Source organism: Cladophialophora immunda (assembly GCF_000835495.1).
Source record: "Cladophialophora immunda strain CBS 83496 unplaced genomic scaffold supercont1.2, whole genome shotgun sequence".
NCBI lineage: Eukaryota > Fungi > Ascomycota > Eurotiomycetes > Chaetothyriales > Herpotrichiellaceae > Cladophialophora > Cladophialophora immunda.
This window is the reverse complement of record NW_015622542.1, coordinates 2,860,498-2,888,082: the sequence shown is the minus strand read 5'-3', so window position 1 is coordinate 2,888,082 and position 27,585 is coordinate 2,860,498. Positions and strand designations below refer to the sequence as shown.

At 52.3% G+C, this 27,585-nt stretch overlaps 6 protein-coding genes across 8 annotated transcripts; 4 read left to right on the top strand and 2 right to left on the bottom strand.

Annotated features, from left to right (window-relative positions):
• Positions 1-74: 74 nt before the first annotated feature.
• On the bottom strand, positions 75-3,737 carry PV07_03297 (uncharacterized protein). Its single transcript, XM_016390006.1, has one exon. The coding sequence runs from the start codon at positions 3,560-3,562 to the stop codon at positions 665-667; it is 2,898 nt and encodes a 965-aa protein (XP_016251908.1). The 5' UTR covers positions 3,563-3,737; the 3' UTR covers positions 75-664.
• A 3,381-nt stretch (positions 3,738-7,118) lies between these two features.
• On the top strand, positions 7,119-8,897 carry PV07_03296 (uncharacterized protein). The gene has a single exon (XM_016390005.1). It carries the CDS (start codon positions 7,788-7,790, stop codon positions 8,580-8,582), a length of 795 nt encoding a protein of 264 aa, XP_016251907.1. The 5' UTR covers positions 7,119-7,787; the 3' UTR covers positions 8,583-8,897.
• Positions 8,898-9,952: 1,055 nt separating this feature from the next.
• On the bottom strand, positions 9,953-11,719 carry PV07_03295 (uncharacterized protein). The gene is made up of 3 exons (XM_016390004.1): positions 11,090-11,719; positions 10,318-11,022; positions 9,953-10,138 (listed from the first exon to the last, which is right to left on the bottom strand). Exons 1-3 carry the CDS (start codon positions 11,461-11,463, stop codon positions 10,060-10,062), a joined length of 1,158 nt encoding a protein of 385 aa, XP_016251906.1. The 5' UTR covers positions 11,464-11,719; the 3' UTR covers positions 9,953-10,059.
• An 8,960-nt stretch (positions 11,720-20,679) lies between these two features.
• Positions 20,680-22,285, top strand: PV07_03294 (uncharacterized protein; the record flags this gene model as incomplete). Its single annotated transcript, XM_016390003.1, has 2 exons — positions 20,680-21,640; positions 21,690-22,285. The coding sequence occupies 2 exons, from the start codon at positions 20,680-20,682 to the stop codon at positions 22,283-22,285; spliced, it is 1,557 nt and encodes a 518-aa protein (XP_016251905.1).
• Positions 22,286-22,866: 581 nt separating this feature from the next.
• Positions 22,867-24,565, top strand: PV07_03293 (uncharacterized protein; the record flags this gene model as incomplete). Its single annotated transcript, XM_016390002.1, has 2 exons — positions 22,867-22,882; positions 23,155-24,565. The coding sequence occupies 2 exons, from the start codon at positions 22,867-22,869 to the stop codon at positions 24,483-24,485; spliced, it is 1,347 nt and encodes a 448-aa protein (XP_016251904.1). The 3' UTR covers positions 24,486-24,565.
• A 375-nt stretch (positions 24,566-24,940) lies between these two features.
• Positions 24,941-26,552, top strand: PV07_03292. 3 transcript variants are annotated; one of them, XM_016390001.1, is made up of 4 exons: positions 24,941-25,260; positions 25,343-25,550; positions 25,612-25,799; positions 25,951-26,552. In XM_016390001.1, the coding sequence occupies exons 1-4, from the start codon at positions 25,063-25,065 to the stop codon at positions 25,966-25,968; spliced, it is 612 nt and encodes a 203-aa protein (XP_016251903.1). In that variant the 5' UTR covers positions 24,941-25,062; the 3' UTR covers positions 25,969-26,552. The 3 variants fall into 3 exon arrangements, with proteins under 3 accessions (XP_016251903.1, XP_016251902.1, XP_016251901.1); XM_016390000.1 differs by having other exon boundaries at positions 25,612-25,868; XM_016389999.1 differs by having other exon boundaries at positions 25,612-26,552.
• The last annotated feature ends 1,033 nt before the right edge of the window (positions 26,553-27,585 follow it).

The following is a 27,585-nucleotide window of genomic DNA, read 5'->3' as shown; positions in this document are numbered from 1 at the left end:
CGTTGACCTCGGACGCCTGTTGAGGCTAGCGCCAGTTGACAGAAAAGGACATGGGACGGCACGGATTGTTTTGCGGCTCTATTTGTATTCCCCTTTACACCACTGTATGTTCAATGCATTCTTCTCGATTCCAAGAGCACAAATGTCTCAGCATGGGGACACGGTTTATTATGTCCTGATTGGAACCAAATAGAAAATCCCAACAGACAACTCCGGACTTCCCCAAGCAAGAAAAAGGCATACGCCATCTCAGCTGGCCGGTACCTCCAAAGTGCGAGCTGCAATAACAATGCTCCCATGGTGGCCGAACGGTATGATCTTGTTCACCAAACGGGACTACCCCATTTCATGGGACCAACTCGGGTGAAGACGAGACGACGCACTTCCACTCTGGCGGACCGCAATTCCAAGAAATGCCCTTCGTGTCCTCGTTCCTCCCTTTCCCGTACACCCAGCAGACAATCTGGAGAAATATCCACCCGAACTCCCGATGAGGTGCAGAATTGATTACAGGTGCTGTACGTCGCTCAAACCAAGGACCACTAGAGCACAACAAGATGGATAGACGCAAGCAAGTAAAGTCTCTCACAAATCCTCAATACGGCACTCGTGCGCACTTGCTGCCGAGAACCCAGCGCTTCACCCCCTTCGAGATCTTGATCGATCATATCTGGAATCGTTTGTACCCTTCCACCAGTCCATCCGCTCTCTTGGTGATTGCCGCCCACGCTGGGACATAATGCATTGCCTCGTCAAATGCGGGTATTACACCATTCTTGTTCGCGTCGCTCCATAGACATACCACTCGACCGGACACCGTACTGTTAGCACCTGAGATCTGCTGATAGTTAGCATCCTCGAAGTCATTTGGCCCTTCGAGACTGGCAGCTGGGATGTCCCAATTGACATCCACGGTCCAAGCCCTTCCCCACGTGCGGCTCCATAGCCTGATCTCCTGACTCCCATCTTCGGGCACAGGGGGGAACCGTGTGTCCCTCGGCGCTTGCCCGACTACATGGAAGCCAGTGATCGGCGCGGTCTCGAAGACGAGTTTGCACGCACGGGTGTTTTTCCCAAAGAGCACGAAGCGGGCTTTGTATTCGCTATCACTATTATTCAGGCGAGTGACGTTGAAAGTGAGCCAGCTGCTGTACTGTTCCGTGGGGGAGAAAGAGTTGACAGGAGGGTTGACAACATTGGGCGAGTATCCCGCCCATGAACAGGTTTGCATGTTACCGGAGACCGAGGGGCTTGCAGGTGTGCAGATGATATCCTGTCCGGCGGAGCTGGGTATGTAGTCGACTGCATGGCGAGTGTAGGGTGATACCCCGGTCAAAAAGACGGTGTTGTTCCCTCCTTCAAGGTCCACTTGCTGTTGAAAGAAAAGCTTCAACCTGTTGTTCGTGGAGAAGGGGAAGGCGGTGAGATTGTAAACCATGGTGCCAATAAAGACAAGTAGAAGAAACACCGGTATCTGCCAAGTGACTCGGTGCAGAATGGGCACAAGCGGAGAGAAGAGAAGTATTGTGCAGGCAGCCACCATAATGTATAACAGAAACATCGAACTTCCGTCCTGTCCCGTCTGGTGCAGACCTTCAGTCAGTAAAAGGCCGATCTGGCCGACGATGATAAGATTGATGGGCACAAGGACGAGCATCTGCAACAGCCACAGCCACGACCATTGTGATTTACTCCAATCCGGCTCTTCGATGGAGTCAGACTTGTCAACATCGGCTTTGATGTCAGGACTCGCTTCTTCTCTCCCTTGACGGTATCCCCTCCTTAGGAGACTCGACCTTTCCGTAGGCTCATCGTCATCATCGGGATCCGGACGGTCCCCAGCGTCTTCGTACCCCGCGCCCGAGCCGGGATGCTGGTGCGACGGGTCGTCTTCGCTAACTAGACGCTGGCAATATACCGATTTCCTGGGCAAGGAAAACAACTCTAGGTAGGACAACCACGTAGCCAGCCACACGAGCGCTGCGTACACCAGGACAAAGTACAGACCGACGACGTGGAGCTGTTGTTCAAACACTGTTGCAACGACAAGGAGCACCCACCATGCTCCCCACATCCATGAGAACCCGTAGACGCGGGTGAGTGAAGAAGGCCGTGTATAGTCCGCAGCTCTGCAGAAGAACCACGCAACAATGACGAAGGAGGCAATCATCATGGTCCATACTGCCCACTCACTGCTGTGGGCGATGTATTGATTTTCTTTGAAGATCAGGTATGCCAGAGCAATTGGGACCGCACAAGCCACGAGCAAGATCAGCGGGAAACGGAAAAAGCCACGCCATCCGTAGAGTTTGATCCTTTCGTCTCCATTCGGGTGGTGGAGCGGCCGCGACCCTGAGAAAAGATAGAACTTGTCGACTCGATACAGCAGGGCAACGGTGAGCAGGAGTATCACAGGTCCCACGACAAGCAAAGTGACCGATAGAGCGAAGAAAGTGTGCGCTTTTAAGATGGCAAACGTTCGGCCAAAGATATCGAACCAGAGTGACGGACTTCCTGGATTGTTCTCAGGATCCAGGTTCGTCTTCAGCGAGGTCGATGTCAAGGCTCTCGTTGTAGCCACCGCCGCTGAGAGCATGTGCCAAAGAGAGCCTTTCCCTGTGTGCCGTGAGTCGTCTTGATCGGTATGGTATCTCGCCCGCGGTCCAATGAAGGCAACGTCCAGTCCACGATAACCCAACTTGCCATTGAATACGACATAGTCCGTCTGACTCCGCACTAGTCCTCGATTAAAGCCATCCGCCGATGTGGACGAGCCAAAAGGGTACTTGGAGTGAGCATAGGCTTTTGTGACGGCTTCGTCGGTGCTTCGAAACAGAGCAGCCCGCCCCCCTGCGCCAGCTCCCTCCAGATTCAGGAATGAGCTCACAACCATGGACATGGGGTGTTGGCTGAAAACACTTGCTCCATTCAAAAAGTCTTCTTCACCGTTGTTCAAGAGGAGCACCACTCCGTTCTTTGGCTTGTTCATGGGTGTCGTAAAGTATTTGAGTAGTTGCAATACGCAGACGACCCCGACGCCGTCATCTGTAGAGCCGAAACCCGTTGATACACTGTCATAGTGTGCATTCACCAAGACTGCGTTGCGAGCCGATGGTTTTCCGTCTGGGTCAAGCCACCATTGTGTTTTATCATCTTCCGTTCCCGGTATATAGACGATGAGGTTGGTGCCCTCAAAGTAGACAGACACGCCAGGCCCAGAAAGTACTCCTCCCGAAGAAAAGGTAAGATTGGAGGTATTGTCCTCGAAGACATGTGGAGAAGCGTCGTTTTCTTTCGCTATCGACTTGATCCGTTCGAGGAGCCACTCGTGGATTTGGTCGTTGCGACGGCTGTTGTAAGGACGGTAAGCCGCGGTGAGAAGCTGCAAGTCCAGCCAAGCTTCTGTCAGGTTGACGCCGCGAATGGGAGTAGGCGAGGATGGAGGAGAAGGGACCGTCGTATGGACGATGAGGAGAGCAACAATAATAACGAGGTAAACAGCGGACGTGATGATGGTGACGGGCCAACGAGTGAAGGCGAAAGGGTTGGAGAGCCTCGCCATGGCCGACGGACGCAAATCAGTCTCAAGGCATTAGGGAAGAGGTAGAGGATACAAGCAAATTCATGAAGAGTGAAAGGGAGTGAGGTAAGTAAATGAACAGGTTAATGGAGCATCGAGAAACCTCGAGATGACTGAAAGAAGCGCATTGGAGGCTGGCTTCCTGCTCCCCCGCGCGCCATTACGCATAACAAGCTCTGCACATGCAAATCATTCTTGCATTGGCAGCTTGAACACCCAATGGGAGACTGTCGAACTGCCAAGCCACCTTGCCCTATCCAGCGTGCTGCGCGTATGCTCCGCCCTATGAGATACGGCAGAGCATTGCTCAGCCTCGTCCCGCTCTTTCTCGTCGGTGTATCAATGGACGCCTCCGTTGGTATCAACCCAGCGTCCCAAAAGCAGGCACCGCTGCTTGATCTGGAATTTGTATAATGTCACACTCATTCAAAGAGCTTTATGATGATATACACTCTCTTCGTGGGCTCTATTAACATTCATGTCCTAATACATCCTCCTAGCATTCCCATACTGGCTTTGCTGAGGTCGGCTTTGACATTTCGACAGAAGTACGGTCTATTGGTCTCGTCCAACAGCATCGCCAGAGGACAGGACGAGGTTTACACTACTTGTCATAACCACGCTCTATGTCGAGTTCTTCGCCCATGGGTAGGATCCAGGTGGTGTCGCAAGAGATGCGCACAAGAAGAATGATTCAAGTGCTGGACTATACCTTTCGCAATGACACAGCTTTCACCAATTGCCCTCTGCTACATCCACGCCTCCAGCCCTTGCACAACTTCCTCGAATCCTACGTCACCTTATATACCCTGCAGCAAACACAAACCGAGGCCCTCGAGCAGCCATAATCGTTCGCAGCAACACGTCTCTGATAGCATTGTGCGTCTTATTTGCCGGTTGTAAGTGCTCGGAAGGCACACCACCCTCTAACCCCATAGCCAATAATGATGCCATACTACTGTTCAAAGTCCTTCAAACCAACATGTAGTCGGCACAGGCTTGGGATCGCCGATTTCTAAGCGGGGGAGGAGTACTACGCTGGAATTGGAAGTGATATATCCTGTGACATTTGCACTCTGAATCCTCAGAGACAAACCATGGTTCTTTCAGGGGTTCTCAGTATCTCAATGTGAATTGCGCAAGGTGATATACGTATGTATTAATAACAGATACCCAATCAAAATATTGACCACAAGGGATCAAGTCCTCCATCTCGATCATGCTCGGGCTCCGACCCACCAATCTCCAGCCGACACCAAACCTGGGGTCTTAGCACACAATTTTCACGCTTCTCCGTGTACGTCTTTCTCTGGGCACGCCTCTGCAAGGTGCTGTATAGGATCAACCACCGGGTGCAACTCTGCAGGACTTCTCCGACTACGGCGAAGGGTCAATCACGATCACGTAACTACAGGTGGACCTGTTGGAGCCAACGAGGCTGCGATGTCAATTTCTATGAAGCATCCCCCCATACCTGCAGGGAGAGTTGCCTTTCCCAGTACGAGGTGGGTAGCCCATGAGAAGATCAATGATATTTGTTGGGTCTGTGAAAGATTCTGTGCTGTGGCCCAGTTTGTTGTTTAGAGAGATGTCAACCTGTTGCGAGTGAGTGGCTTGGCTTCTTGGGTCAGTGGTTTTATTGGCATGCATTGGGTGGTCGAACGGGAAGAGCGTGCATGCTTGACTGAGAGACGAGTGGTGTGTTCTTGCAGGCCGTGTCGTGGTTGAGGATCATTGATTGTGCTCCCTGAGAGGCGTTGGTTCGAATAGAGACCCTGTCTCTATGTTCTTCAACCTTTTCGCAGGCCGAAAGGAATCATGATCAAAGATAGAAACCGATACATTCTACAGATGAGGCATGGAATATGACGGAAGAATGTATGTTCTGTCACAGGCCGGAGCGAGCGTATGTTGGATGACAACGACGCTTTGTGTGATGCGTCACCCAGCCGTTGCAGAATCCCTCGCGCGGTACCCGGTACCCGTGGTCGAAGATAGAAACATGCCTCTGATCTGCAACTAGGGCAGGTCAAATATAGAAGCAGCTTCTTTTGTTTTCAGAGAGAGGGTATAGGAAAGGAATGCGCGGCAGTCACAGGCATTGTGTCTTTCGTCTTCAGTACTGTTGACTGGTACTTAACTGACGGAGGTCCGGAGATGGGATCCATTGATGCATCATCTTTCTTGTGTCCAGTGAACGAGTGATGCTGGTATCTGTTAAGCGAGGAGCGACCGTCTCACGGGAGCCTTGCCGCGCATCATGATACCTCGGTTGAGCGTCCCGGATGGAGCGAGGATATGCGCAAGCCAGGTCTCTCAAAGCTCTGATGCGAGCTCGGCAACGACGTTGTGTTCTATCGGAGGCGTTTCCGAGTATGCAACCCACGTTCCTGAGAATAGGTGGCACAGATCAATTCGACGGCTTGGATGAATCATGCCTCGAACACTCCACTCCCAATCCACGGAGTCCGATTCAGTGATAGTGACAGCTCAATCTGCCTATCATTTCACGCGGCTTAACAAGCAGACGACGTTAGGGGAAACCCCAGCCTGCAGGCACGCTTGTGCTCCCAAAATAGCTCAGGCTGGATGCTGAAGAGAATCTTGCACAAACCTCTAGCGCCACCTGGAGTACATCCGTGCCCTGCATCCCGGCATTCAGCCGAAGGAAAGGAGCGGCACACGCCCTGCGCAGCCTTGCTCGCACCGTCGAGCAGAACAGAGACGTGGACGTGGAGATGGTTCCCGCAACGTGGAATTGTCTGGGGAAAGTCGATGGAATTGGGAACATCTCCCGCGCTCTGCGGTTCAATTTGCGGTCAGCGTTGTCACCATCGATCCACAACCATGTATGCTGGATCCGGCATTTGAGCACTGGAGCAAAGCCGTGACTGCCACGTATGCCGCAAGCCAAGTGCTTCTCGAGGGATTTGTCCCGTTTTTGGGAACCCAACGTGGGTACAGTTGGACTCTTGAAGAATGTCCTCAGATCACCGTCGTTGCTATTACCACGAAAGCAGGACGACATATCAACTGAAGCAGGATATTGACAGTCCATGCGCAAGGAGAGGAGACAAGGCGTTTTTGGCAGGAGCTTGAGAGTGGGTTTGGCAATGGACCAATCTGACAAGGTGCTATATATACCTACAAGGTATGGCGACAGATGGATTGCCAGATTTGCATGACGCTGGGGAGTGAGTCTGCCGCTCGATGCACTCTGGAACCACCGAATAGTAATGGCGGGCAGGAGTGAAGTGGCCACTCGCAGAATGGCCGTGGCCAAGTTGCAGAGAGCAATACCGCTCATCAAGAAGTGATGAGGGAGGAAGGGAGGAAGGGAGGGGGGAAGACAAGGGAAGCGGAAGAATGAGAGAAGCCGGAGAATTTCTGGATGTCGGGCGGAAACCCCCCGAAGCTCCGACATGCCGACGGCGCGCGGTTTTTCCTTGCGCCTGCGCCTGCGTCTGCCTCTACCTCGATGGGCCATGGCCTCGTCTCTACCAATCCACCTCTCCACCTCTCCATCTCTGGCATCCAACCCATCCAATCCATCCATCAAGCATTCCATCAAGCAACATGCCTTGGCTTCAGTGAAACTCTTGGCCCTTGGGCTCCTCCCTTTTGGGCTGCCCCCCTTATCAGATCAAAACCCGGATCGTCTCTTGCCACTCGACTTCGTCCGTGCCGCGCGACCAGGCATCAGTCCACTCGCCCAGCTTCAGACAGGCGGGAAACCACACGTTCATGCATCCTAGCCGATGGCTTCCATCTGCCTCACCCAACCACGCGGCTCCATCAAGCCTTATTCCGCTTTGGGTAGCTGAGGAGCCACCCTTTGGGCTGATCTGAAGCTCTTCACCTTAACAGTCTTGCTTCAGAATCCTCGCCAAATGGAAAGCCAGGGCGATACGCGTCATGCCCTGACCACTCTGCTTCGTCCTGGCCCTGTCCTGTCTCCTCCAGCGAGCCTTTGTCGGAGTCCTGGAGGGTGGGAAACACCGATAGAGAGAAAGGGAAAAAGTATAAAGGTACCTGTGAGAAGTTGTCACTCGTTCACATCTGCTTCAAGCATTCGAGCCGACTGTGAATTTTCAAGTGAATCAATCTCGTGTCCCGCTCAGCCTCCCGCTTCCTCGTTTCACTGCCTCCAGACTTACTCGGAAATCCATCTCCCATCTCGTCAGAGAAAGGATCACAGCAACACAACATGGCCTTGCACATGCCAACCCTCTGGGCGCCCAATCTCTTCTATGTGGCCTCGTCCATCCTGATTGGCTCCACCATCGTCACGTACCTCCTGAAATTCATCAGATTCGACCTCAAGCCCTTTCTCTCCACAAAGCCCGGCAAAGCCCTCGAGGCCAGCCTTCAGACAGCCTTTGAGCGTTTCCTCAACATCCTATCCGTCTCAGATCCTCTCAGCCCCCCATCAAGCCCAACGACCATGTCTTCGCGAGGCTACTTGGAAAGCCTTCCCCACCGCCGAGGCTCTCGCCCCGAGGTTGAAGGCATCAGCAGCCCCATCCAGAAGACGCAACTACCTCCATGGGAGCAAAAGGACGTAGACGACCGCCTCCGCAACCTCATCATCGACATCCCAGAACGCTACCCCCAGTCCACCTATCTAGGCCGCTCGACCTTTGAGCCCGAGTCTCCGACCTCGCTGTATGCCCGCCACCGCGTCTTCAATGAGACAAAGTATTACGGAGAGATCCTCAGCGCCAACACTGAAGACGGGTTCATCCACTCCACGCTCCACCCCAGTGATGTCAAGACTGTCATCGAGAAGGGCTGGGGTCAAAGACATCCTCTGTCTGGCCGCGTTGGGTCTCGGTTCATGCGCCTCTTCAATGCGAACCAGCCGAGCCCCGTCGAGGGCTCTCAGGTTCTGCTCTACGCACCCCGCAACCAGGAAGACTTGGAGGCGATCAAGGATATTATCAACGCAGCTGTTTGGTGGGTCGGAGGCATCGACAACAAAGTTGACGACGAGAACTTCTGAGCCATGTATGAATGCCCCACGGATCCTTGCGTGTGGATTGCTATGACATGACTTTACGACGGGGTGGGTGGAATCTTTCAGTCGAGGCGCGGGGTTCATGATACGGAACAAGCTTACTCTATGGCGATGGAAGGCGCAAGGCCAGGGAACGAGACCGAAATGGAAAGGAATTGTACTACAGCCAGAATGTGATACTGGAGGACACTTGAGCTCACGCGCATGGAGCCGTCCAGGGTCTATCGGCAACAAAACCAGCAAAGCCAAATAGATAGCTAGAAAAAATGACATTGCCTCTCACGGCGAACAACATTGAAAGAGAGTTGCTGGGCTCTAGCTGCAGTATCTACATGTCTCTGTGCCGAAGGTATGCCCCACGAGGCACGTGAGCCTTAGACCGTCGATCAAGTAGGCAAGTAGATACCTAGGTGCGTAGGTACGTCTGTTGTATTCTAAACATAGACATTCATACATGCAGCCGTGGCTCTTCCCGCGTCCGCCCGCCAAGAAACGCTCTGCATGAGGATTGCCGATGAGGACGCCGATGAGGACGAGGACGATGGATTCATCCTTCCAACGACATGTGGCCATTTTACCTTGCCCTGTGGCCTGCGATTTCGCGCTTTCGCCTCGTCTTCTTCCTCCCCCCCCCCCTCGTCCGTTCGTCTTTTCCCCGTGCCGGTGAACGTGTGGGCGTTTCTTCGTCTGTCTACCTATGTAATCTTCCCGCCTGCTCTGTGCGCCCCCCGGATCCTTCTGCGTGTGTGTGGCGGTCGGTGCGTGGGGATGGTTGCGTGGGGACATACCTAGGTACACACACAGGACATAGTGGCAGGACGAGCGGGCGCGACTTGTTGCCAGGTTCGCCTCCGGCTCCGCCACTGCCTCCGGGGCATGTCCGGCTGGGCATACGTGCATGTGTATGTGCGTGGCTGGACGAGGTACTCCAGGAGTGGAGCGTTGGCATGCCTACCTACCATAGGTACATAGGTCTGTACCCTGCATGAGAACGGGAGGAGGGGGTTTCACAGTTCACGGGTCGTTTGTCGTCGTCATTGTCGAAGACGATCTCTGCGGTTCCCGCTGCCCTCATTGATTCCTCCCTACATGCCTTCCCCAGGGCGCGGAGAGGATGGGATCGACCTACTTCCATGTTCGGATATACCCTGCGACGGATGGTTGGGGGCGCAGGAAAAGATGGCCAGGGACCTTGTACTTGCGGCTGGTGTTGGTCATCTTCGTGCGTTCGTGCCTGAGAACATCGACCATACATCGTATCACATGCTACCATATCACATCATGCGCAGTAAACGTACCACATCAAGCTACATTATACGTTGTCTGCCCTCTCATTCCAACAGCCAACCATACCATTCAACTCCGCAAAGACACTCGTCCCATTCCGTCCTATGCCGACCAACGCCGTGCCATGTATACCATGCGTATACCATGTGTGAGCCAGAGACTGGACCTCACTGGCTCAGTAGTAGGTGGCATATTTGGAGGTGCCGTTGAGGACCTGCACGAAATTCCGCGCGATGATCCGGTCGGTTTGTTCGCTGCGTGAGGAAATGCGTGGATTAGTCATTCGTTTCTCAAAGTCTCGCGCTCGTAGGCTGGGTCCCGTACATTCGCATTCACATTGGCCCTTGGTTTTGTCTCCCCTAGAAGGAGAGGAGTGAAGGGAGAAAGTGAGGGACGAGAGACGGACAAGTGGATCAAGAACGCAAAGACTCACCTGGGATGCAATTCGTCAAACCACAGATACCCGTCGGGATTCGTGCCGTTCTGTCTCTTCACACACGTCTTCTGGTCCACAGTGCAGTGATTCTCGTATCCCCAGACGCATTCGCCGCCCTTGACCACGCCCGTGCCGTTCAGGTAATTGGCAGGGGCGTTGTAGATGTCGGTGATGAGCGCGTGGGTGTCGAAGAGAGCGAAGTGAGCCCCCGGGTAACGGTTCGCCACCAGGAGCTCGTAGGGGGTCTGGTACTTGAAGACGTTGTTGACTGTCGTGGTGAACTGCTGCATGGCATACGCGATCTCCGTGTGGTTGGCCGTCTTGTTCGCCCAGTACTGGTTGGCGCCAACGCCGTGCAGGGAGTCGTTGGCGTACAAGGGCGCCAGGTTCAACGGAGCGGTGTTCATGAGCACGAAGTGCCGCGCGCCGCTGGCGTAGAGCTTATCGAAGACGTTGTAGACGCACGACGTGTAGTCGGAGAGAACTTTGCCGGGGATTTGCGAGTCGGTGAGGAACGCGTACACGCCGAGGTCGTTGGTGCCAATCCACAGTGCGTAGACAGCGTCTTGGGCAGTCAATTTTGGGGTGAAAAGTTGGACGGCAGGCGTGGAGTTGACTCGTGTCGCTGGGATGTCGGCGACGAAGGCCGGCACCTCGTATTCCAGAACAGAAGGAAAGGGCGCGTCAATTGCCGGGAACCATCTGGAAGAGGCATATTGTTAGGATGTGATCCCATAAGAGAGAAAGATATGCATATAATAGTACGAACCTTGGTGTGATGTTGTTGGAACAGACAGCACCTGAGACAGCATAGTCATACAGTGTCATCTGAGGAGTCCATTTGCCTTGCACTGTCGCTCCGGTATATTGTACCACGTATCTGGGCCAGGTCCGTCCGCCACCAGGCGCACTGAAAGTTTCAGGCAACAAAGTGCCGGCAGGTGGAGCAGAACCATTGTGATTGATGAACCACCCTAAGCGAGATTCATCTGTATAGCTGTCACCGAACGTGATGAGGGAATTGAAACTTTTCAGCGACCATGGTTTGCTGCTGCTCTGACGTGGGAGCGCTGAGCTGGTGGTGGATGATGCGAACAGAGAGGCACCGAGGGCAAAAAGCCCTGCAGAGGAGAAGAGCTTCATGTTGAAAGCAGACACCAGCTCGTATCAGCAGTATTTTCCCGCTTGGCACATTGTGCAAGGTTGAAAGAGCTGCCGACACAGAGACCTTTTTATACTCTTTTTCATCCGGAGTCTGGAGAACTCCATTTTGCCTTTTTCCGTCTACCCTCTTGCAGAACCGAACTTTAGCTCATGAGGGACTGGACCTGATCCAATATCACGGGAGAATTCACAGTACTGCTACCATTCCAACCCGGAGGATTGTCGGTAGTACAGGTGATTCGGGAACACAGAATCCTGCGACCCGGCCCAATAACAGTGGACAGTAAACAGGAGCCCCATTGTGTGCGCGGCACTTGAACAGTGTTGGGGGGTTGCAGCAAATGAAAGGTTCGATTCCACGCGTCATTGACATCGAGACCTCGACAGATTTGGAAGCTGATATTGACGGCGTGACGGAGGGTGGTTTGGGATATGCCGGAATTCAGCCTGAAAGGATGTGTGGATCGTCGCCCTGTCCCCCGCAATCTTTGTGGGCAAGGTGGAGGTGCGGAGGATGCCAAAACCGGGTTGCGCCTGTGACCCTTCTCTTGTCTTCTCTGCCAGGGAAATGTTGGCTGCAAAATGTCCTTCAAGCTGTTGAATCTGGTGTCCAAGACGTTTCTGCAGAAGTGAAGAAGGCGCAGGCTCGGAAGAAAAGGAGGGCGCCAGCCTTGCGAAGTCTTGGCATCTCCTGACCACCAAGACGCTGGACCTGAGAGACGGGCAAAGAGACGAAAAGAAATCCATCGAAATCCATCGATCCATGCACCTATTAGAGGGGTCGGGAGGCGATATTGATCATCTATTATCCATAATCTGCTCTCAATACCCGGTCTTGCCACCGCAGGCATTCAATCCTGCCATTGACCAAGGCAGCTTTTCGCAGTTACAGCAACGTGACCAACTTTGTATGAAGGAAATGAACACCTGCAATCTCTCGGGCCCGTAGCTTCACTTCTCTTCAGCCAACCTCCGAGCTTGGGCGGGGGTGATACGCTCTCCTGTCCTGTCATAGTGTTTCGAAGCCAGAGTCTGCCATTTCTTCTTGTCGTAATTGTCCGCCCATGCTTTGAGACTATGGGGAGATGAGCTGAGTTTCCTCGCTTTACCGTCCGACTTTGGGGATTTGCTGGCGTCGTCCTGTGTTCAAGTTAGTTCACTCGAGTGTCAGGCTATATTGTTCGCCTGTGCATACCTTGTTGTCAGACTTGGTGCTGTCTTCCGTCTGCTCTTCTGCTTTCTTTCCTTCTTCTTCCTTTTTGGCTTTGGCAGCTTCCCTTTCCGCTTTTCTCCTTAAGCCTTCTTCACGATCTCTCTTAGCTTTCTCCTCCCTCGCAGAATCCTTATCTTTCTTGTCCTTCTTATTCTCGCCAGAATTGTTCTTGTCCCCCACGTCGAGTCGGTGGCTGATTTGTTTCCAGCGTGCTTTGAGCTCGCCCACATTCTTGAAGTTGGTGGTCTCTGCGAGGATCTCTTTCCACTGTGCTTGCTGATTCTCGCCTTTCATGCGTAGCAGGGTCCGATCGTCTTCGGTAAGATCAGAGTCACTGTTCTTGTCTTTTCCCTCTGGGTCCTCGTTGCCATCTTTGATGTCATCCTTGGTTTTGGCATCTTTCTTGTCTTCGCACTTGCCATCTCCCTTGGACTTGTCCTTGACATGAGGTTTTCCACAACAAGAGCACTAAAACAGTCATTAGCAACTCATGCTCAAACATTTCATCCCAGCTCTGCAACATGCGACTTTGACGGCTGGATTCCTTACCGGCTTTGGCTTTCTCGGCTTCGGGTCCGGGACACCCTTCATGGCGTCCCAGATCGACATTCTGATTGGGACTTGTCTGCCGTCAGGCTTCGTGTACCACATTGTAAAAGACATTGTGACGGCTGTGGAGGCACCTTCGGCTTGGAGGTCTAGTGTTGAAACCCTTGGATTCGCGAAGAAGGGGAGGATAGGATTTTAACACAGAGGATTGATTTGGGAAATGAAAGGCAGGCGAAGGGAAGATTCTGGTCTTAGTGTTGCCACATTGTCGCATGCGTCCGGCAGGCACTTGGTAGTGAAGAGGGCGTCATGTTGATCACACTAGGCCGTTGAAACGACCATTGGAAGACATACTGTGATAGGTTAGAACACACAGTCGTTAGTGGCAGTCTATCGCCAAGCTGTATTCAATACTATCATGCCATTGTTTGAACAAGGGTTGCCGTAGCAGATGCCCCCTCCGTAGCACTGTGGCCATCTCGTCGTTGAGGAACGTGAATGTGACTACCGACGTCAGTTAATGCCAGTTGTCCTTCTGAAGTCGGATCAGGCAGCCTTTTGTGAGCTTCTGAATCAAGTGAAAGTGTTTGCCGTAGGTGAACATGACATCTTAGATAGGCGAAGGGCTGGATGAGAGGTTGCATTTGTGGAGGCCCAAAGGATGTGACGCGGACAGAGCTGCCAAGAGATGTAATGACCGTCAAGTCAGGTCCTCGGGCCGAAGGACTGGGGCAGGCGCTGACAGCCCCTTTCTCAATTTCAGCCTCGCCAGTCGCCATAGTCACATAGCAAGTTCCCAGAACTCTGTAGTATCCAACAACCAAATCATTCGTCATTCGTGATCCTATACTATCTAGAAGAATCACGTATGATGATGAAGCAAAGCCCAAACCCCTCCAACTTCATCATCATATTTGTGCACTGCACCAAACCTTCAACAAGTCACTTTCATCCTTGTGTTCAGTAATGGAGCCTTCTCGTATAATTTCCCTTCAGATCTGTGCCCTCCCATAAATGCTGGTTCTTCACTTCTTCGGTGGAGATCTCCTGCGGCGATCCCCCCTTTCGGTGGAGCTAGCCCCTCGAATCCTCGACATGAGCGACAGAATGTGGCTTCGTTTGGTGAGCACCAGACACTTTCAATTCACGGGACTCGTGCGCGTCGCCATGTAAGAAGGTGCCGCCATACTTGTGGGACTGCCACGCGTACGGGACTTGAAGGTAAAGCTCATCCACCTGCTCGAGCGACAGACCCTTGGTTTCGTAGATGCAGAAGTAGACGAAAGCAAGGCATATCAGGCAGAACCCGCCCCAGACGAAAAAGACCTTGGCTTGGAGATTCGCATTTCCAGGGCCCGAGTTCACCATGTATGGCGTCGCATAAGCGATGGCCCAGTTGAGAAGCCAGTTAGACGCTGTGGTGAGCGCAAGGCAATTTGCCCGTGCCTTGAGAGGGAAGATCTCTCCAGTCACCACCCAGGCAACCGGTCCCCACGACGAGCAGAAGAAGAAGACGTAGATGCAAACGAAGGCAATCAAGACTTGGTTTGAAGCAGGGTCTGTGGGCCGGGCGGTGCCAACTGATGCGATGATGAGTTGGCATATCGCCATTCCAGCAGCACCGAATAGAAGCAGTGGACGCCGGCCCCATTTTTCGACCAGGTAGAGCCCGGGAAGCGTCGTGCAGACACTGACAACATTGATGATTACCGAGATTGTGAAGGCATTGGAGATACCTGAGCGTTGGAAGAACGACGTGCCGTAGTAGAAAATGAAGTTGACGCCAGTAAGCTGCTGAAGGGCTTGCAGGCCACAGCCGGTCAAAAGCCGTTTGAGCAAAGGCGGACGGAAGCAAGAAATAATGTTGGCCTTGCCAATCGACAACTCAAACTCGTGGTTGGCTCGAATCTCGGAGATCTCGTCGATGATGGCCGGATGATCGACGGGGAGTCGGCGTAGTCGGCCGAGTGATTTAGCTGCAAGATCCTCTTGCGATTTCTTGACGTAGAAACGAGGAGTTTCGGGAAGTACCAGTAAGCCGACGGCGAGAAACAATGCAAAGGCGAATTGCACGGCAATTGGGATCCGGTAACACCCTGTGTCGTTTCTTCCCTTGGTGGCATTGAGGACTATAGCGGCCACGAACAGTCCGATGGCGATACATAGCTGGTACGCGCCCACGATCGTCCCACGGAGCCATTTGGGAGCCGTTTCTGATTGATACAGGGGGATAGTAGCCGACAGCATGCCGACGCCCAGACCTGCAAAGAATCTTCCTGCAACAAACAGGGGGATTGCGGTGGAAATAGTCTGCAAGATGACTCCGAAGGTGAATATGATGTTGTCAACCATCAGAGCCCGGCGTCGACCCAAGGTGTCGGCGACTGGGGCGGCGAGTAGAGCTCCAAAGAACGTGCCGGCAGACAAGATGGACACGATTTCTGACGTCTGGCTGGCGGTAACGTTGAGTTCACCTGTGTCGTCAACATAGCCTGTGGAAAATGTGTTTTTCCAGTATTTCATGGCGAGGATGCCGCTGATGGTGCCGGTGTCATATCTGCGCCATCTTGTGAGAAAACGGTCCTGGAAAGGAGACAGGGCGCAACACGATACCCAAACAACACGCCTCCGGACGCAACAAATATGCCGATCAGGATTGCTGAGCCCGAAGACCCAGCAGAGTCTACCGGCCTCTTCAACGACAGCTTCATAACAAAGTGATTGGCAAATTAAGTAAATGCCCTCGTTCAAAGTCTGCTCGGCCAAGTACTGAATTTCTGGTGCGCAAGCCCAATGTGAAATACCGGGTCAAGGGTTAAGAGGTTAGACTCATGCGAAAAACAATTCTTGAGGGTTTCGATGCATATTGAAAGGATGAACCCATATTATATATACCTTCACCCCCATGGTGGAACCGCCGGTCCCACGCATGGGATACCAGGCGCTGAAGTATCCCCAGTCTCCACCAGCCCTCGGGTGGATACTATGATTATATTCCGGCTCTATGAGACTCGTTGCCATGATTATAGTCCTGCCGCATCCCCCAAATGGGAGAATGAAGGGCATTAAGCGCCAATCGAAGTCACGGAAGGCAGATTGTAGGAAGGGAATCCTTGAGCTCGGGCCGGCTGCGGATATGTTGCAAGCGACAAGGGAAGAAGGGATAGAAGCAGTGGACCTCTGAAGATCGTCTGGCTATTCAACCCAAAAGAGTAAACTTGCCGAGTGTTTTTCTTCGTTGATATGGTTGGAGCCAAATAGAGCTATGGAATGCTTGCCGAAATACCCTCCCTGCATTCAGATAAATGACGATTTCAATATTGGCGAATGTCGAAAGGTTCATGGTGGAACGAGCTCCTGTCCGGCCAGTGCTATAGTGCCCTCCCGCTTGATTCGCTGTCCGGTTTTCCTATGAAGGAAATGGTGGTCCGCATTCATTGTATTGCTGTAGCCACGAAAGGTTGCACTTCCAGTATGGGCTAATAGAGATTGGGAAGGGGTCTTTTCTCCAGTAACGCTGATATAGGGAGTACCAGGAGGATCAGGAGCGGAACAACGCCACCCGCCTAGTTATGAGTTTTGGGGCAATCACCCGATGCTTCAAGCAGAACACCGCCGTCCGGACCATGAAAAAGCAATGCTCCCAACCCGCGAGTTTTGCATGTTCGGTGGCTTTTTTCGAGCATTTGATCGAGTTGTGCCTACTCTTGATGTGCTTTTTCCGACGGCCCTGGGTTTCCTAGGTCTTTGACGTGCTGAGGGGGACCTGATTCTCAATATCGCTCTGCAGTTCTAGGTGACTGGACAATCAAGTGCGAGTTGCCTATCCTCAACATTCAAGCCCTGCCAGGCGAGGACAAGGAAGATTCGATAATATGAAGTTTCAGCGTCGACTCAAGGGAACCAGCTGTCGACGGGCCCTATACCATCACGCACTAAGGCCGTTTGATCATAAATATCTGAATAGAGCTATCTTGTACTCATCAAGACTAGAACGTTTCTTCTTCCTTCAGACAACGAACGTCAAGACATCCCCTCCTACATTCCCCCACTCTCGTACTCGACAGATACTGAGATACGAAAATCATGGCGAACAGTCCTCTGCTGTCGACTATGGTAGAGCAAGAGTCTGCACATAGGCTCACACTGCTGGATGTCCGCTTCTGCCTTCAACCCCCAGTCATCTTCCACCTATATTCTGATCCCTGGGCTCGCAATCTAGTGGTGTAGTCGATCGTGCAATGCCTGCCCATCGGCGAGATTCCTGTCAAAGTGATACAGAGGCTCGAGTTTGGCGTCCTTGTTGAACAGTACGTAGCGCTTGAAAGTGTATGGAAGTGTTTGCTTGACCTGGTAAGCCATGTGCCTTCGCGTGGGGACGGCAAATATGTGATCCAGCTCCTCTAGAGTTCGTTGTTTGGTCTTTAAGACGAATTGGTCAGTTGATCTTTCTGGTGAAGCTCATGGGTAGGAATTTGGAATGACTTACTTCTGGAACCCAAAGAAATATCATCACAAATGCCACGATATTCAAGGCGCTTCTGGTAGTTAGCAAGGGATTTTTGTGTCTGAGAAAGCGATGTGACTGACGCATAGAATCCAAAAGCTCCCTGAGGAGTCAAGGCTCCCAACATGCGAGGGAATGTTAGACTCAATACTGAAGACCAGAAGAAACACGTCGCCACACCCCACGCCATGCCGACCTCTGTTTGAAGTTAGCTATGGGACAGAAATACATGGGGACAAACACGGGGAAGGTACCTCGATGAGACAGCGGGAATGCTTCTGCTGTGTAGGTGAAAGGCACGGGGCCTTCTCCACAGGAATAGAATGCCGTAAAAATGTAGACGAAGAGCGCTACAAGTCCGACATGGGCTTTACTTTCTGACGGAATCCAATAACAGAAGCCAGCCGCCAACAAAGTCCACGCCATCTGTGGGAAAGTGAATAGCAAAAGCGATCGACGACCAAAGGTGTCAATGGTGAATACAGCCGGCCACGCGAAGACAAAGGCAACCAGGCCAAATCCCAGTGATGCAGCCAGGGCTCCTGTTACTGAAGCACCGGCCTGAGCGAAGATTGTCGAGGAGTAGAAGGCTAATCTGACATCAGACAAATCATAAAACCACAGACGAGGGAGCATCTCCTACCAATAATGTTGATTCCGCAAAGCTGTTGGCCAATCATCACCACAAAGGACGCTAGAGTAGAACGTCGGATGCGTGGAATCGTGAAGAGCTCGGTGAATCTGCGGAAGTATGTGGAAGGATGAGCGCCCAGGAGCTCTTTCTCCAGCTTGATCTGGTAGCTGATGTAGTATAGATCTCTGGCAGCCTGTAGCTCGGTATTGCGAAGGCGGACAAGGGAATTGTAGGCTTTCCGGTACATTCGTTTCTTGATGTAGTAACGAGGAGATTCGGGCACAAGGAAAATAAAAGCCCACAACGGCACTGCTGGAATGAAGGCTGAGCCCAGCTGCAATCGCCATGCGATGCGACCAACATCTTTCACCGCCATGTTGGCCGCACAGCCGAGGAAGATCCCGAAAGCAGTCCATAATTGCCAGGACATCACAAGCTAGAGGTTGTTAGTTGCTGACTCTCTGCTTGGAGATTGTGGATTGAGAGACAACGCGTAGGATGAAAGACATTTGGTTGCTAGGAGAACTTACCGCGCCTCGAATTGGAGCTGGGGTATTCTCGGCAGCAAAGATGGGAATAGTTGATCCTTTCAGTCCCATTCCCACCCCTAGAAGAAGCCTGGTCACGAAAAGTTGCTCCCAGGTTTGAGTGACAGCGGATCCAATGACCGAAAAGCAGCAAAATATCGCAGAGATGAAGATAACAGGACGTCGCCCTAGCCAATTGTTTAGAGGGTCCGACAGCCAGCAGCTGAACAACGCCGAGGCCATATATGGAGCAGAATTGACCACTCCAACAATCCACTGGTTTCGAGCTGCGTTAGGAGAATCCGCAGAGTCGGGAATGCCGAATTCCACAGGGAAGGATAGGTTGGCGCCGTTGGATCCGGTCTGGTCCCAACCCTGTACCGCAGCACCGATAGAACATAGTGCTATGGTAAGATACAGTGTCCAAGGCTGACGCCATTTGCGTAAAATTTCGTCTTGAAGGGCAGTCTTTTCGGCGTCGGTGATGCCGTCGACACTGTCAAAGGCAGCTGGATCCTGAGCGACTAATGCACCCCTTTCGAGGAGGAGAAGAATGTCGACAAGGTCGTTTCCTTGAGCAAAATTCTTCACGTCTTGTAGTAACTCTTCTGCAGGGATACCTGCCAGCGGATTGGTGATCCTTTAGACTTGTAAGCAGATCGCATCTTGATTGTACAACCATTCATTGCTCACTTTGCAGATGTGTTATGATTGAGATCGACACCAGCGTCGCTCCTATGCACGCTCTTCTCGATGTCACTGCCACTCCTATTGCCATATTGATAAGCCTGAGGAGGTACGTTGAGCATAACAAGACTTACGAGTGATGCTCCTCGTGCGCCACCACTTGATCGAATTTAGTCGCCATTGCGGATTGTTACTGAGAAAGGATTGAGAACTAGGAGCCAATCTTCAGAGGAATGAAATCGCATAAAGTATATATACACATCCTGTGCAGCATCTCTGGTTTTCGCGGAGTCCCCATATGGAGAAGTCTCATCTATGGCCGCCCAAGGATTGTGGGGCCGACGAATCTCACAGGAAGCATGGCCTAGACTTCTGTAGAACGAACCTGGGCATGAAAGATATACGGCTATCTTCCCCATAATGGGGATATAGTCGCTGGGATTGCATCGACTCAGCGATTAGTCCATCTGAGTCCATCCTGGATCAGTGTTTACACTTCTCGAAGGCTTGAAAAATCGCTGTGTTGATCAAGGCACTCTGCGTCTGAAAGCTAGGCAATCACTCCGTTTCTAGGCACTTACACGGCCAGCGGTGACTTCCCTCGGTGAGAACGAAGTGGCCGCTACTGACTCAGACCAATCATGACAGCTTGCCCTTGTTACGCGAGCCGGGTTGTTGGTGGTGGTGACGCTCGAGGCGAGTCAAACCCGATCACAAGGAGGTGGAAACACTCGTCTATAATGCCAAATTGGGTCATATAGCCGCCAAACTGCTCCGATTGACTTCAGGCTAGGCCAGTAAGGTGGCCCAGGACTGAATAGTTACCATCCGACATCAATTCTCGCCAGATATCCCCGAAAGGGGATTCCTAACGGCCTTGGGTAAACAAGCAAGTCGTCTCTGGGTCCTATGGGCTCTTTCAACATCCAGATGCAAATCAGGTTGGAGTTACGTCTTGTTGGCATCATCAAAAGGTTGAATGAATATATATCGGTAATGTTGTCCAAAGATCATTTCCTACAACAACTGCAACAACAATCATTCTATCTCATTTCCTGCCTCCAGACTCTCTTCCACAATGATTCTCTTATGGCTTATCCCAGCATGTCTTGCAACACTCCTTCTCTTCGTGGTCGTGGAACACGTAGCGATCTATCTTTCGGACCCGAAGGGACTTCGGAGGTACCACAACCTCAACCTTCTTTGTGGTATTACCAACCTAGGATACATCCTCCATCTTTGGCGTGGGGATGTATTTCGAACGCGCGAACTGACGGAAGCCCACCGTCGTCACAAGGTGGTCCGCCTCGGACCAAATGCTCTTTCCTTTGGAGATTTGCGAGCAATCAAAGACATCTACGGACATGGCACTCCGTGCTCCAAAGGCGACATGTATTCCGTGCCGGCCGGCGAGCATCGGAGCATTCTGGATAGCGTGGACAAACAGGAGCATGCCGAAAAAAGGAGGCGATTGGCCGCTGCATTCGCAACCAAGCATCTCGAGGCGTGGGAATGGAAAGTCGTTGACAAATGCGAGATGCTTGTGGCACAATTAGATCGCCGTTGTGTCCCTAGTCTCAAGGAGGGTATTGTTGACACCGAGATGGTCGACCTGCGAAAGTGGACGAATCTCTTCACCGTCGAAGCCATTGCAGATATCGCTTTGAGTGAGCGCCTTGGGATGCTCGAAGCTGGCGACGACAAGATACTGGCTCTAGAGAAGAACGGTATGACCCGCGAAGTGAGCTTTATCAACAGTCTCCACGGATTGGGGCGATCAATAGCCCCAATCGTATGGTCGGGGCGAGCTTATGGTCTCCTAAAACGGGTGGTGCCCGTGTTCTCAACGAGCTTCCAAAAAGAACAGGCTAAGAATACTACCTACGATGACATTGTTCGCTGGTTAGTGCAGAATCGTATACGGAGACAAATCAAGGGGGAAGCACTGGATGACTTCTTCGCCTCCCTCTGGCATGACAAGCAGGGACATGTGACGAATTTACAGGTCGGCGAAATCGAGGCTGAAGTCAGCGTGTTTAGTATGTTTCTCATCGTTGTGTCCGTGAGGATATATCTAACAGACTACAGTGAACGCCGGGTCCGACACTACAGCCATAGCATTGACACATGTCCTGTACTACCTACTCAAAAACCCGGAGAAGCTCGCAAAACTACAGAAAGAACTGGATCAGTCCCTGGGGCAGCAGGATGCAATACCTTCATATGGGGCAGTAAAAAATCTGCCATATCTGCGAGCTTGCCTTGACGAATCTCTGCGCCTTTCGCCGCCCGTGTCTTTTGGTCTCGAGCGCAAAACGCCTCCAGAAGGAACAACAATTGCTGGTCAGTGGGTCGCAGGCAACACGCTGGTCTCGGTCCCGGCATACACGGCACACCGGGATCCAGTCGTATTTCCCGAGCCCGACAAATTCGTTCCAGAAAGATGGCTCGTAGACGGGGCAAAGGAGATCCAAAAGTATTTTATCTCGTTCAGTGCGGGTGCCAGGGGCTGCATCGGCAGGAATATCACCTATATCGAGCAGTTTATGCTCATAGCAACTTTGGTGCAACGTTACGATCTGGCCTTGCCATACAAGGACTGGGAGTTGACGTGGGAAGAACGCTTTAACCTTTGGCCTTGCGCCTTGCCACTGAGGATATCGCGCAGGTGTAATAAGGACTAATTTGGCAGATGTTGTGAAGCAGGTGTGACGGATAGAAATACTTCTGTGCTCTGAACAGGGTGAATCGTTTTTCAAATAAGACATACTACAAGGGGATTGACAATGCTAATGAGGGCATGTCTTATGTCCTCCCGTGAGAATTTCAACCCTAATCCGGGTTGTCAGCGCATTTTCTATACAGCAGATCCTTTGCAATTGTGCACATGTGGCCATTAAAGAGTCAAAAAAGGTGGCGTATATTCGTCACAGACACAGCACGAGCCAGTATTGACGAGAATATGAACATGTAAATGGCCCCGCACCATTTGCCCTTTAACCGTCAAGGGGTTTATAGCCAAGGCGCTAGCAACTGTACCTATTTGGTATAAAAACAGCCTTCGGGACAGATAGATTTACTGTAGCTAGTTCCAACGGCACGCCTCAAACTGCGCTCAAGAGGCTCAATCCAAACCGATTATCCTCGCGCCGAGTTACATAGGATGGAAATGCTCGGAGAGCTACAGACAGCGCGAGTAAATAAAGCCAGAAGTCGAAGAGGTACGAGTCATCTTCCTGCGTGTTGTAACATCAGCAGACTGACAATGGCGCAACAGGCTGGTAAGCTTGCCACGCTGCCACAACGCTCATGCTGACGTATCTTAATCTATAGCCTGACGTGCCGTGCGCGCCATATTAAGTGTGGAGAGGAGAGGCCAATCTGCGCCGTGTGCCGCAAAGCACGGCGGCAGTGCCATCAACCAGACTTTATCCATGCACTGCCCCAGAGTGCTTCTTCAAGAATTCGCAGTGAGACGAGGCCAGATGGTCCGTGCAGTGAATTGGATGACACATGTCATTATAGATTGTGATCCTGTCGCTGACTGGTGCAGAATTCGGGCCCAGGTCCCAGCGTCCTGGGCACTCGACCATCTATTCCGAGGCGCCGAATTTTGCACAGGACGCCGCCGCTGATACGGGCGGACTTGCTGTGGCATACGACCCTGCACCCTGGGGTCCTACAGCATTAGATGAGATCTTGCTGCCCGCAGACGACAAACTGAAATACGTAACACCAAAGTGGATCGAGTTTCACTCCCTTACCCAAGGCTTTTCATCTCCCCCGGCTCCATCTATCTCGCCACGCACTGCTTTCCTGTTGAGGACCTACGAAACAGGGATAGGACCTTGGATGGACGTTTTCGATTGCTCTTTGTCATACCAACAGGGCCTCTTGCAACTAGTACCACAGTCACCACTATTGCTCAACTCCACTTGTGCTCTCGCCGCCCGTCAGCTCAGCCTGATCACCGACCCCCACACATGGACTCCTGTAGCAGAACATCATTACGGAGAGAGTCTGAGCATGTTGAGGTCAACACTCGAAACAGCCACCATGAATGCGGAACATGCACTAGTTGCGACCATCCTGCTGAGTAGCTATGAGTTGCTAGCCTTTCCAGGCCTCAACTATCACCGACATTTTCGGGGCGCGAAATCCTTCGTGGAAGCACTGGAGGCATACAAATCTCCGAATCGCATGACGCGTGCATCATTCTGGATCTATGCCCGACACGAGGTTGGACAGGCACTGAATTTGGAACGTTCACCCATGCAGAATCCCACCAGGTGGCCAAAGCAGGACCTACTTCAAGCGGAGAACATAGGCGAAGATGTGTACTGCAATGACGCTCTAAGGCTGTGTGCCGAAGTCATTCACCTAATCTTTGGCTCGGAGCCCACGAGGCGAGGCAAGAAATGGGTCAACGACTGGTCATGCTTGCACGAAGAATGGGACAGCTGGATTCGCAACGCCCCCAAAATCTTCTTTGGGCAAGAATATATCGACCAAGACTCTCGCCGCCGGTACTGGTTCCCGAGATCTTCTTTCGCATCGGCCTTGTGCTTCTATCATGTATCCCAGGTTTTTCTGCTCACAAACCGTCCCAAGACGGTCCAGAAAGTGGCGGAGCAGACTTCGGGCTTGAATCTCGAGCAGCAGATAGAGCAACATGCTCAGACGGTCATCGATATCGCCCTGTCAGACATGCCTGACGGCGTGCAGGTCGTTATGTTCCAGCCAGTCTTTCATGCTGCAAAGCATGTCCATGATGTCACTAGAAGGGCCGAAGCCATCACACTCCTGGCGGATATTCAGAGAAGGACTGGTTTTCATACGGAGGTCAAAGTTGGCATACTGAAAGCCTTGCCAGGGCTTCCGTAGCATAGTAACTTATCCCCAGCATGATCCGGTGGCTGTTGCAGATTTTGCATGGCAACGATGTCGCAGTTGGCAAGGCTCAAGATTGGTTTTCCGCTTTTATATTACGAAGCACCCTCCATGGGGGGGGGGGTGAAATTTGGAGGATTGGACCGTGGCAAGCACAGAGACTACCATGGGACTGGTCTCGGTAGGCGCCGTTGGGCTCGGTACCGGTTTTACCAGTCGCCATCGCGGACATCCACGTTGTAGACGGGATAGTCACGCTGTATTGAAGTCTATTAGCAGAGTGCCATGGCTGGGTGGGTCGTACGTGATGTTCGAGCAGATACCGAGTAGGACTCTCTATATATCTTGCCAAGCACAATCCCGATTGGCCAGCTCTGGAGCCCCTGGAAGTCAGGGACAAAAACTGCGGAGTTCAAAACCCCAAGTGGCTTGAGGACACTTTTATTTGGCTGCGGTCTTTCTCAATCATCTCCTGCTCGATCCTGCCGTCAACGCCTCCCGAGACGCCTCTCTACCTTACACTCGTCTCTGACGCCCGCCAGAGAGAAATTCTCCCGCAGACTCAAGAAAAATGCGTTTTGGGAGAGCAGCGGCCTATGCCGCGTTTGCGAGTTGGATAGGGGCAGCCCTGGCACACAACATCGCGCTGAAAGCACACACAAGAGAATGTTTCCATGAAGAGCTGCACAAGGACGACAAGATGACGGTGACCTTCCAAGTCGGCGACCGCGAATTTGGAGGTGCCGGGAACTTGGAGATTGATTTCTACGTATGCAATACCCATCTACGACCCGTTGAGCCCATCGCAATATCGAGTCTTCCTGCTGACCATTGGCTGTGCATGCATTTAGATCACCGATCCTTCAGGCTCTTATGAAACACAACTCAACTCCGTCTCTTCAGGCGACTACTCGTTCGATGCCCGCATGGATGGAAAATACATATACTGCTTCAGCAACGAGCATTGGTCCGCCAATAGCAAGGAGGTCTCGTTCAACGTCCACGGCATTGTCTACGTTCCTGAATCCGAGGCACCCCAAGATCCGCTGGAAACTGAAGGTTTGTCAACTTCCCGATTCTCCCAGGCTGCCGCAACGAGACTAATTGTACATGCGCCTAGTCCGCGCACTCTCCGATCTCCTCGCCCAAGTCAAAGACGAGCAAGCTTACATTGTCGTCCGCGAGCGAACACACCGAAACACCGCAGAAAGCACAAATTCAAGAGTCAAATGGTGGTCGATATTCCAACTGGGCGTGTTGATAGGAGAAGGCGTGTTCCAGGTGTGGTGGCTGAAGCGGTTCTTCGAGGTGAATAGCCGACCCCTTCCATGATCCCATGGTTTCGCGCCGTCTTTAAGCCCGGTTCTATTTGTTGGGGTGGGTGAACTGTCTGAATTTGCATCTGGCTGGACCAAAACACAAAAGTGGGAATTTGGGCTGACCGCCGTCTACGTCACAGGTCAAGCGCGTTGTATAATAGTCACGAGGTCTTACGAGATGAAAAAAGAAGGGCCCCGGCCATTGCCATTTCACTGTCTATCATCACCCTTGAGGCTCGACACTGGGCGCCACGGATTGTTCAAGTGTGGAGCCAGAGCAACACTCTGGAATTGCGAGGAAGGCTTTGCTGCTCCAGATCTCGCAGGCGTGTTCGCAGTCATCGCGATTGGCGAGAACAGTCAGCGACAACGTGGCGTGGATGGATATGCACGTCAATTGCATCCGCTGACTCTGGAGAATGTGGGCTTGAGAAGCAGATCAAGCATCTGCTGGTCCTGGAACCGAGGACGAGGGAGATACAAATGGAAGACGGCACAATCTCCATTACATGTGACAGAAGACGTGTATGAGAAGAAGTAGCAGAACAAATTACCCTGGCCGGGTGAGGCAGCCTCAGGTCACGACACCCACAAACCTCCCTTCCTTTCCGCACCCATATCAAAAAAGAAACCTCGTCCATACAGACCAGCTTCGTGGGCAACAAAAACTCTCAGTTCGAACCCGGGTTCGAACTGAGAGAAACCACTCCGGGTTGGAGCACAAGGCCCCTACCACAGAAGGTTTTTTTTTTTAACTTGTTGTTGTTGTCGTTTGTGTTTGTTGAGTAGTCTCTCGTTACAAGTCACACCCTTTCTCTCCGCCTTCATCTCGGCCACGCAGGAGAAGAGATTGGACAGATGCTGGAAGATCAGATGATATTAAGACAAGCCGATGTTACCACCGCCGTCGACGTCGGATTTTTGAACCCTAGTCGGAAAGCTGGCAGAAATTGCGGCTTTGAAAAATATATCATTGTTTTTTTCTCGAGAGGAAGTGAATAGAGTGAGAGTGCTGTGGGTGGGTGGTGAGTGAAGGGACCGGCAACGACTTGATGGCCATCCTCCCACCGCACCAACACCGCCCCGTGTCTTCCTCACCACCACATCCTTTTTCGTCTCACTCAGATCAGTTTGCGCCTTTTGCTCATGAAGCAGATTCCATGTGGCTGCCATCTCGACAAGAGAAGTCGATGTTCAATTTAACTCCTCGCAAGCCCTCTTCCAGCAAATGGTTCCAGCGCAGTCATCCTGATGGCGCCATGCTCACCGCGGCCGCGCCCAACACCGGCCCAGCGGCAATCAATCCTGGCCTAGCGAACCCGAAATACGAGGCGCGCCATCGTGTGCTTTACCTGATCCAATCCATTGCATCGGCCAGTGGCTTGACCTCGGCTTCGCTTGCAAGCACTTCGTTCCTTCACCCACCGCGTCCTCCTCCTCTCCTCCTGCTCCCCATCACACGACTGCACATAACCGGGATGGGCATGGTTTACGAATCTTGGAATGCGCCAACTTGCTCGGGGACAATCCTCTCGTCGCATCGCAAGCGAGCTCTGCTGGTGGGCTCTCACTGGGCGGTCATTTCCTTCGGCTGAGGAGATCACTCCGTACCATTGGCTTGGTGGCTCTGATTTCCCATCGAACGGCGTCAAAGCTTGCCTTGCCCATCCTCGATCCCCTTACCGAAGTGACTGGCGGTACCCCTTCTGATGGCCGGATAGTCTTCTTTCCGAGAGAAGCTCGTGGACGATCGGAAATGTCGTGATGTTCCCCCA

What these genes read in the sequence shown, in the direction of transcription:
- PV07_03297 (XM_016390006.1), bottom strand. Translation starts at nt 3,562, where the DNA reads ATGGCGAGGCTCTCCAACCCTTTCGCCTTCACTCGTTGGCCCGTCACC.
- PV07_03292 (XM_016390000.1), top strand. Translation starts at nt 25,063, where the DNA reads ATGCGTTTTGGGAGAGCAGCGGCCTATGCCGCGTTTGCGAGTTGGATA. An exon ending in ACTTGGAGATTGATTTCTAC is followed by an intron (nt 25,261 to 25,342) that starts GTATGCAATACC and finishes GCATGCATTTAG; the next exon opens with ATCACCGATCCTTCAGGCTC. An exon ending in AGATCCGCTGGAAACTGAAG is followed by an intron (nt 25,551 to 25,611) that starts GTTTGTCAACTT and finishes ACATGCGCCTAG; the next exon opens with TCCGCGCACTCTCCGATCTC.
- PV07_03296 (XM_016390005.1), top strand. Translation starts at nt 7,788, where the DNA reads ATGGCCTTGCACATGCCAACCCTCTGGGCGCCCAATCTCTTCTATGTG.
- PV07_03295 (XM_016390004.1), bottom strand. Translation starts at nt 11,463, where the DNA reads ATGAAGCTCTTCTCCTCTGCAGGGCTTTTTGCCCTCGGTGCCTCTCTG. An exon ending in TCCAACAACATCACACCAAG is followed by an intron (nt 11,023 to 11,089) that starts GTTCGTACTATT and finishes TGCCTCTTCCAG; the next exon opens with ATGGTTCCCGGCAATTGACG. An exon ending in TTTGACGAATTGCATCCCAG is followed by an intron (nt 10,139 to 10,317) that starts GTGAGTCTTTGC and finishes TTCCTCACGCAG; the next exon opens with CGAACAAACCGACCGGATCA.